Raw genomic sequence first — 10,000 nt, forward strand, 5'->3', positions numbered from 1 at the left:
CTAGTTAAATAAAGGTAAAATATATATTTTTTTAACTAATCTGTTGTGTAGAAGGAATAATGCTCATTTATAGATGTTTTCCTCTCTCTCTCTCCCTCTCTCTCTCTCAGGTTTCTTAGTGTCAACTCCATTTCATCTCTCAAACTGGGTGTGTTCAGTGATCTCCGTAATCTATGGTGGCTGTGAGTACAAAGCCGAAACACACACACACACACGTGTTTTACTATCCTTGTGGGGACCAAACAATTGATTCCATTCAAAATCCAAAATCCAATCTCCTAATCCTTAACCTGACCTTAACCCTAAATCTATCCACGAACCCTAACCCTTAACCTATCCCCTAACCATAACTCTTAACCTAGCCTTAACCCTAAACATATCCCCCAACCCTAACCCTTAACCTATCCTTAACCCTAACCCTAAACTTATCCCCAAACCCTTAACCTAACCTTAACCCTAAACCTTTCCCCTAATGCAGGGAAACTGAAATCTGTCTCACCAAATTTCTATCAGCATGTTAAATGTGCAACCAGAGGGGAAAATAACTCTGGACCATCTTTCCTCCAGACACAGAGACGCGTACAAAGCTCTCCCCCGTCCTCCATTTGGCCAATCTGACCATAATTCTATCCTCCTGATTCCTGCTTACAAGCAAAAAAATAAATCAGGAAGCACCAGTGACTCGATCGATAGGAAAGTGGTCAGATGAGGCAGATGCTACAGGACTGTTTTGCAGCACAGACTGGAATACAGTGGGCTCCACTGTACTGGCACCCCTGACTGGCAATGCACAAATAATGATTCAACAAATATAAACAATATTAATTATAGAGATAAACTCAAAATACCAACATGTGATAAATACTGTACTTTATTAATGTTTCAATGGAACCCAACAAAATAATTTATTGATTTAATTTAAAATCAATGTCCTCCCAAATCAAGGTTCCACAATTAATGGCACCTTTACAGATGACTGTAATTAACATCTACCAAAATGAAACCAGGAATTAAATTCCACTTATTTAAGGTTATCTAAGTCTTAAGGAACTATGTTGAGCCATTACATCACTTCCTGTTTCACTAGGGCATCAAAATGAGGTAACACACATGCAACATCCCGCTGTGATCCAACACCATGAAGAAAACAAAAGAACTGGCTGTTGAAAAAGAGACAGATGGTCGTAGACCTTCATCAATCTGGTAATGGCTTCAAGAAGATCCACAAACGATTGACTATACCACTGAGCACTGTCAGGGCAATTATGAACAAAGGCAAAAGATATGGAACAGTTGAAAACCTCATGGGACATCTGGTCCCCACACAGAGAATAAACCACAAAACACAAGCACTCATACAACAGACCTACCAAAGGTGGGATTTGGTCCGTTCTGCAGCTAGCAGATAATAACAGAAACCAGCTGAGCCCGTATCACCAGATATATCACGTTACCACACAGGAATGCAGCTCAACATGATCCATTTGATCACAGCGTCCGTTCATTGTAAAATCAACTATATATAAAAAAAAAACAAGTCCGCTCATGGTTATAATCGCTGCTAAAACAACAGTGAATGTTTGTTAGGATCTACCTACCGGTGCGCAGATTCATTGGTTTTTCTTCACTGTTTTTCCCAGGTTGCAAAGTTTCTATTGGATAGTTTCTATTGGATAGTTTCTATTGGATAGTTTATATTGGATAGTTTATATTGGATAGTTTATATTGGATAGTTTCTATTGGATAGTTTATATTGGATAGTTTATATTGGATAGTTTATATTGGATAGTTTATATTGGATAGTTTATATTGGATAGTTTATATTGGATAGTTTCTATTGCATAGTTTATATTGGATGGTTTCTATTGGATAGTTTATATTGGATGGTTTCTATTGGATAGTTTCTATTGGATAGTTTCTATTGGATAGTTTATATTGGATGGTTTCTATTGGATAGTTTCTATTGGATAGTTTATATTGGATAGTTTCTATTGGATAGTTTATATTGGATAGTTTATATTGGATAGTTTATATTGGATAGTTTATATTGGATAGTTTCTATTGCATAGTTTATATTGGATGGTTTCTATTGGATAGTTTATATTGGATGGTTTCTATTGGATAGTTTCTATTGGATAGTTTCTATTGGATAGTTTATATTGGATAGTTTCTATTGGATAGTTTATATTGGATAGTTTATATTGGATAGTTTATATTGGATAGTTTCTATTGGATAGTTTCTATTGGATAGTTTATATTGGATAGTTTCTATTGGATAGTTTATATTGGATAGTTTCTATTGGATAGTTTCTATTGGATAGTTTCTATTGCATAGTTTATATTGGATAGTTTCTATTGCATAGTTTATATTGGATAGTTTATATTGCATAGTTTCTATTGCATAGTTAATATTGGATAGTTTCTATTGGATAGTTTATACTGGATAGTTTCTATTGCATAGTTTATATTGGATGGTTTCTATTGGATAGTTTCTATTGTATAGTTTCTATTGGATAGTTTATATTGCATAGTTTCTATTGCATAGTTTATATTGGATAGTTTCTATTGGATAGTTTATATTGGATAGTTTCTATTGCATAGTTTATATTGGATGGTTTCTATTGGATAGTTTCTATTGGATAGTTTCTATTGGATAGTTTCTATTGGATAGTTTCTATTGGATAGTTTCTATTGCATAGTTTCTATTGGATAGTTTCTATTGGATAGTTTCTATTGTATATGCTCAAACTAGTAGACTTGTTTGTGTGTGTTGTTATGAGTTGGCTAAACGCATGATCAGATCTAGCCTAGAGGGTAGCCTGTTGGCCAGATAGCCAGTAGCGAGGGTAGCCTGTTGGCCAGATAGCCAGTAGAGAGGATAGCCTGTTGGCCAGATAGCCAGTAGAGAGGGTAGCCTGTTGGCCAGATAGCCAGTAGAGAGGGTAGCCCGTTGGCCAGATAGCCAGTAGAGAGGGTAGCCTGTTGGCCAGATAGCCAGTAGAGAGGGTAGCCTGTTAGCCAGATAGCCAGTAGAGAGGGTACCCTGTTGGCCAGATAGCCAGTAGAGAGGGTAGCCTGTTGGCCAGATAGCCAGTAGAGAGGGTAGCCCGTTGGCCAGATAGCCAGTAGAGAGGGTAGCCCGTTGGCCAGATAGCCAGTAGAGAGGGTAGCCTGTTGGCCAGATAGCCAGTAGAGAGGGTAGCCTGTTGTCCAGATAGCCAGTAGAGAGGGTTGGCCAGATAGCCAGTAGAGAGGGTTGGCCAGATAGCCAGTAGAGAGGGTTGGCCAGATAGTGTCATGTATTGTCATGTTGTGTCTTTCTGTCCTTTCCTTTCACCCTGTCTCCCTCTGCTGGTCGTATTAGGTTACCTTTTCTCCCCCGCTTTCCCCCAGCTGTTCCTTGTCTCCTCTGACTACCTCATCCACCCCTTTTCCCACCTGTTCCCTTTTTCCCTCTGATTAGGTCCCTATATCTCTCTCTGTTTCTGCTCCTGTCTTTGTCGGATTCTTGTTTGTTGTGTTTCATGCCTGAACCAGACTATCGTCATGTTTGCTGTAACCTTGTCCTGTCCTGTCGGAATCTGCCGGTCTATCTGAGCCTACCTATGTTTGGTTATTAAAGAAGCTCTGGTTAAGTTAATTCGCTTTTGGGTCCTCATTCACTCACCGTAACAGAAGAATCCGACCAAGAATGGACCCAGCGACTTCGGATCCTCTCCACTCAGCCGTCGGGATCCAGGGAGCGATGCTAGGCAGACACGAGCAGGAATTGTCTGCTGCTCGACATGCCGTTGAGACCCTGGCCACCCAAGTCTCCAACCTCACAGAACAGGTTCACCATCTCCGCCTCGATCCACCGGCCACTTCCAGGGCTTTCGAATCTCCGGAGCCCAGAATCAATAACCCGCCGTGTTACTCTGGGGAGCCCACTGAATGCCGCTCGTTCCTCACCCAGTGTGATATTGTGTTTTCTCTCCAGCCCAACACTTACGCCAGGAGCACTGCTCGTGTCGCCTACGTCATATCTCTCCTTACTGGACGGGCTCGTGAGTGGGGCACGGCAATCTGGGAGGCAAGGGCTGAGTGTACTAACCAGTATCAGGACTTTAAGGAGGAGATGATACGGGTTTTTGATCGATCTGTTTTTGGGGAGGAGGCTTCCAGGGCCCTGTCTTCCCTATGTCAAGGCAATCGATCCATAACAGACTACTCTATTGAGTTTCGCACTCTTGCTGCCTCCAGTGGCTGGAACGAGCCGGCCTTGCTCGCTCGTCTTCTGGAGGGTCTCCGCGCAGAGGTATAGGATGAGATTCTCTCCCGGGAGGTTCCTTCCAGCGTGGATTCCTTGATTGAACTCGCTATTCGCATTGAGCGACGGGTTGATCTTCGTCACCGAGCTCGTGGAAAGGAGCTCGCGCTCTCCGTTGCCCCCCTCTCCGCATCACTACCATCTTCCTCTGCCGGCTCGGGAGCTGAGCCTATGCAGCTGGGAGGTATCCGCATCTCGACTAAGGAGAGGGAACGGAGAATCACCAACCGCCTCTGTCTCTATTGCGGTTCTGCTGGTCATTTTGTCACTTCATGTCCAGTAAAAGCCAGAGCTCATCAGTAAGCGGAGGGCTACTGGTGAGCGCTACTACTCCTGTCTCTCCTTCAAGATCCTGCACTACCTTGTCGGTCCATCTACGCTGGACCGGTTCGTCAGCTTCCTGCAGTGCCTTAATAGACTCTGGGGCGGAGGGCTGTTTTATGGACGAGACCTGGGCTCGGGAACATGACATTCCTCTCAGACAGTTAAGGGAGTCCACGGCCTTGTTCGCCCTGGATGGTAGTCCTCTCCCCAGGATTCAGCGTGAGACGCTACCTTTAACCCTCACTGTTTCTGGTAATCATAGCGAAACCATTTCTTTTTAAATTTTTCGTTCACCTTTTACACCTGTTGTTTTGGGCCATCCCTGGCTAGTTTGTCATAATCCTTCCATTAATTGGTCTAGTAATTCTATCCTCTCCTGGAACGTCTCTTGTCATGTGAAATGTTTAATGTCTGCTATCCCTCCTGTTTCCTCTGTCTCTTCTTCACAGGAGGAGCCTGGTGATTTGACAGGGGTGCCGGAGGAATATCACGATCTGCGCACGGTGTTCAGTCGGTCCAGGGCCACCTCTCTTCCTCCACACCGGTCGTATGATTGTAGTATTGATCTCCTTCCGGGAACCACTCCCCCCCGGGGTAGACTATACTCTCTGTCGGCTCCCGAACGTAAGGCTCTCGAGGATTATTTGTCTGTAGCTCTTGACGCCGGTAACATAGTCCCCTCCTCCTCTCCCGCCGGAGCGGGGTTTTTTTTTGTCAAGAAGAAGGACGGGTCTCTGCGCCCCTGCATAGATTATCGAGGGCTGAATGACATAACAGTGAAGAATCGTTATCCGCTTCCTCTTATGTCTTCAGCCTTCGAGATCCTGCAGGGAGCCAGGTTTTTCACTAAGTTGGACCTTCGTAACGCTTACCATCTCGTGCGCATCAGGGAGGGGGACGAGTGGAAGACGGCGTTTAACACTCCGTTAGGGCACTTTGAATACCGGGTTCTTCCTTTCGGCCTCGCTAACGCTCCAGCTGTCTTTCAGGCATTAGTCAATGATGTCCTGAGAGACATGCTGAACATCTTTGTTTTCGTTTACCTTGACGATATCCTGATTTTTTCACCGTCACTCCAGATTCATGTTCAGCACGTTCGACGTGTCCTCCAGCGCCTTTTAGAGAATTGTCTTTTTGTGAAGGCTGAGAAGTGCAGTTTTCATGCCTCCTCCGTCACATTTCTCGGTTCTGTTATTTCCGCTGAAGGCATTAAGATGGATCCCGCTAAGGTCCAAGCTGTCATTGATTGGCCCGCCCCTAAGTCACGCATCGAGCTGCAGCGCTTTCTCGGCTTCGCGAACTTCTATCGTCGTTTCATCCGTAATTTCGGTCAGGTGGCAGCTCCTCTCACAGCCCTTACTTCTGTCAAGACGTGCTTTAAGTGGTCCGTTTCCGCCCAGGGAGCTTTTGATCTCCTCAAGAATCGTTTTACATCCGCTCCTATCCTTGTTACACCTGACGTCTCTAGACAGTTCGTTGTCGAGGTTGACGCGTCAGAGGTGGGCGTGGGAGCCATTCTTTCTCAGCGCTCCCTCTCTGACGACAAGGTCCACCCATGCGCGTATTTTTCTCATCGCCTGTCGCCGTCGGAACGTAACTATGATGTGGGAAACCGCGAACTGCTCGCCATCCGGTTAGCCCTAGGCGAATGGCGACAGTGGTTGGAGGGGGCGACCGTTCCTTTTGTCGTTTGGACTGACCATAGGAACCTTGAGTACATCCGTTCTGCCAAACGACTTAATGCGCGTCAGGCGCGTTGGGCGCTGTTTTTCGCTCGTTTCGAGTTCGTGATTTCTTATCGTCCGGGCTCTAAGAACACCAAGCCTGATGCTTTATCTCGTCTCTTCAGTTCTTCAGTAGCCTCCACTGACCCCGAGGGGATTCTCCCTGAGGGGCGTGTTGTCGGGTTGACTGTCTGGGGAATTGAGAGGCAGGTAAAGCAAGCGCTCACTCACACTCCGTCGCCGCGCGCTTGTCCTAGGAACCTTCTTTTCGTTCCCGTTCCTACTCGTCTGGCCGTTCTTCAGTGGGCTCACTCTGCCAAGTTAGCCGGCCACCCTGGCGTTCGGGGTACGCTTGCTTCCATTCGCCAGCGTTTTTGGTGGCCCACCCGGGAGCATGACACGCGTCGTTTCGTGGCTGCTTGTTCGGTCTGCGCGCAGACTAAGTCCGGTAACTCTCCTCCTGCCGGCCGTCTCAGGCCGCTTCCCATTCCCTCTCGACCGTGGTCTCACATCGCCTTAGATTTTGTCACCGGACTGCCTTCGTCAGCGGGGAAGACTGTTATTCTTACGGTTGTCGATAGGTTCTCTAAGGCGGCTCATTTCATTCCCCTTGCTAAGCTTCCTTCTGCTAAAGAGACGGCACAAATCATCATCGAGAATGTTTTCAGAATTCATGGCCTTCCGTCAGACGTCGTTTCGGACAGAGGTCCGCAATTCACGTCTCAATTTTGGAGGGAGTTTTGACGTTTGATTGGGGCTTCCGTCAGTCTCTCTTCCGGCTTTCACCCCCAGTCTAACGGTCAAGCAGAACGGGCCAATCAGACTATTGGTCGCATCTTACGCAGTCTTTCTTTTCGCAACCCTGCGTCTTGGTCAGAACAGCTCCCCTGGGCAGAATACGCCCACAACTCGCTTCCTTCGTCTGCGACCGGGCTATCTCCTTTTCAGAGTAGCCTCGGGTACCAGCCTCCGCTGTTCTCATCTCAGTTCGCCGAGTCCAGCGTCCCCTCCGCTCAGGCTTTTGTCCAACGTTGCGAGCGCACCTGGAAGAGGGTCAGGTCTGCACTTTGCCGTTATAGGACGCAGACTGTGAGGGCTGCTAATAAGCGTAGAACTAAGAGTCCTAGATATTGTCGCGGTCAGAGAGTTTGGCTCTCCACTCAGAACCTTCCCCTTAAGACGGCTTCTCGCAAGTTGACCCCGCGGTTCATTGGTCCGTTCCGTATTTCTCGGGTCATTAATCCTGTCGCAGTTCGACTTCTTCTTCCGCGATACCTTCGTCGCGTCCACCCGGTCTTCCATGTCTCCTGTATCAAGCCCGTTCTTCGCGCCCCCGCTCGTCTTCCCCCCCCCCCCCCATCCTTGTCGAGGGCGCACCCATCTACAGGGTCCGCAGGATTTTGGACATGCGTCCTCGGGGCCGTGGTCACCAGTACCTCGTAGATTGGGAGGGGTACGGTCCTGAGGAGAGGAGTTGGGTTCCCTCTCGGGACGTGCTGGACCGTGCGCTGATCGAGGATTTCCTCCGTTGCCGCCAGGTTTCCTCCTCGAGTGCGCCAGGAGGCGCTCGGTGAGTGGGGGGGTACTGTCATGTATTGTCATGTTGTGTCTTTCTGTCCTTTCCTTTCACCCTGTCTCCCTCTGCTGGTCGTATTAGGTTACCTTTTCTCCCCCGCTTTCCCCCAGCTGTTCCTTGTCTCCTCTGACTACCTCATCCACCCCTTTTCCCACCTGTTCCCTTTTTCCCTCTGATTAGGTCCCTATATCTCTCTCTGTTTCTGCTCCTGTCTTTGTCGGATTCTTGTTTGTTGTGTTTCATGCCTGAACCAGACTATCGTCATGTTTGCTGTAACCTTGTCCTGTCCTGTCGGAATCTGCCGGTCTATCTGAGCCTACCTATGTTTGGTTATTAAAGAAGCTCTGGTTAAGTTAATTCGCTTTTGGGTCCTCATTCACTCACCGTAACAGATAGCCAGTAGAGAGGGTTGGCCAGATAGCCAGATAGCCAGTAGAGAGGGTTGATCAGATAGCCAGATAGCCAGTAGAGAGGGTAGCCCGTTGGCCAGATAGCCAGAAGAGAGGGTAGCCCGTTGGCCAGATAGCCAGTAGAGAGGGTAGCCCGTTGGCCAGATAGCCAGTAGAGAGGGTAGCCTGTTGGTCAGATAGCCAGTAGAGAGGGTTGGTCAGATAGCCAGTAGAGAGGGTTGGCCAGATAGCCAGTAGAGAGGGTTGGCCAGATAGCCAGATAGCCAGTAGAGAGGGTAGCCCGTTGGCTCCCCTGTTGGCTACCCAGTAGAGAGGGTATCCTGTTGGCCAGATAGCCAGTAGAGAGGGTAGCCCGTTGGCCAGGAAGCCAGTAGAGAGGGTAGCCCGTTGGCCAGGAAGCCAGTAGAGAGGGTAGCCCATTGGCCAGTAGCCAGTAGAGAGGGTAGCCTGTTGGTCAGATAGCCAGTAGAGAGGGTAGCCTGTTGGCCAGATAGCAAGTAGCGAGGGTAGCCTGTTTGCCAGATATCCAGTAGCGAGGGTTGGCCAGATAGCCAGTAGAGAGGGTTGGCCAGATAGCCAGTAGAGAGGGTTGGCCAGATAGCCAGATAGCCAGTAGAGAGGGTAGCCCGTTGGCCAGGTAGCCAGTAGAGAGGGTAGCCCGTTGGTCAGGTAGCCAGTAGAGAGGGTAGCCTGTTGGTCAGATAGCCAGTAGAGAGGGTTGGCCAGATAGCCAGTAGAGAGGGTTGGCCAGATATCCAGTAGAGAGGGTTGACCAGATAGCCAGTAGAGAGGGTTGGCCAGATAGCCAGTAGAGAGGGTTGGCCAGTAGAGAGGGTTGGCCAGTAGAGAGGGTTGGCCAGATAGCCAGATAGCCAGTAGAGAGGGTAGCCCGTTGGCTCCCCTGTTGGCTACCCAGTAGAGAGGGTAGCCCGTTGGCCAGATAGCCAGTAGAGAGGGTAGCCCGTTGGCCAGGTAGCCAGTGTCTATCTCATATAAACACCAGTCATCCAACCAATAACACCTTCTACTATAATAATGATCAGAACAACTTCAGAGGCAATAATAAACCCAGTGATCATTAGATGATTGGTACGTTTTAATTTTAATTTATTTATCCTTTATTTAACCAGGTATTTATATATATAACCCTTTATTTAACCAGGTATTTATATATATAACCCTTTATTTAACCAGGTATTTATATATATAACCCTTTATTTAACCAGGTATTTATATATATAACTCTGACCCTTTATTTAACCAGGTATTTATATATATATATAACCCTAACCCTTTATTTAACCAGGTAGGACAGTTGAGAACAAGTTCTCATTTACAACTGCCACCTGGCCAAGATAAAGCAAAGCAGTGAGACACAAACAACAACACAGAGTTACACATAAACAAACGTACAGTCAATAACACAATAGAAAAGAAAAATAGAAAAATCTATGTACAGATGTAGAAGATCAGGGAGGTAAGGCAATAAATTGGCCCTAGAGGCGGAAATAATTACAATTTAGCATTAACACTGGAGTGATAGATGTGAAGATGATGATGTGCAAGTAGAGATACTGGGGTGCAGAAGAGCAAAACGATAAATAATAATATGGGGATGAGGTAGTTGGGTGTGCTATTTACAGATGGGCTGTGTACA

The 10,000-nt window shown here is 47.1% G+C and overlaps 1 protein-coding gene across 1 annotated transcript in view; it reads left to right on the forward strand.

Moving 5' to 3' along the window:
* The window catches only part of LOC139403169 (relaxin receptor 2-like), a 171,763-nt gene that overhangs the window by 58,296 nt on the left and 103,467 nt on the right, over window positions 1-10,000 (forward strand). Inside the window, exon 7 of the mRNA XM_071146873.1 lies at window positions 111-182. Within this exon, the coding sequence (XP_071002974.1) occupies window positions 111-182 (72 nt within the window). The remainder of the gene's footprint in view (window positions 1-110; window positions 183-10,000) is intronic.

The sequence above is a fragment of the Oncorhynchus clarkii genome, unplaced genomic scaffold (assembly GCF_045791955.1).
Source record: "Oncorhynchus clarkii lewisi isolate Uvic-CL-2024 unplaced genomic scaffold, UVic_Ocla_1.0 unplaced_contig_9054_pilon_pilon, whole genome shotgun sequence".
In the NCBI taxonomy this organism is placed as follows: Eukaryota; Metazoa; Chordata; class Actinopteri; order Salmoniformes; family Salmonidae; genus Oncorhynchus; species Oncorhynchus clarkii.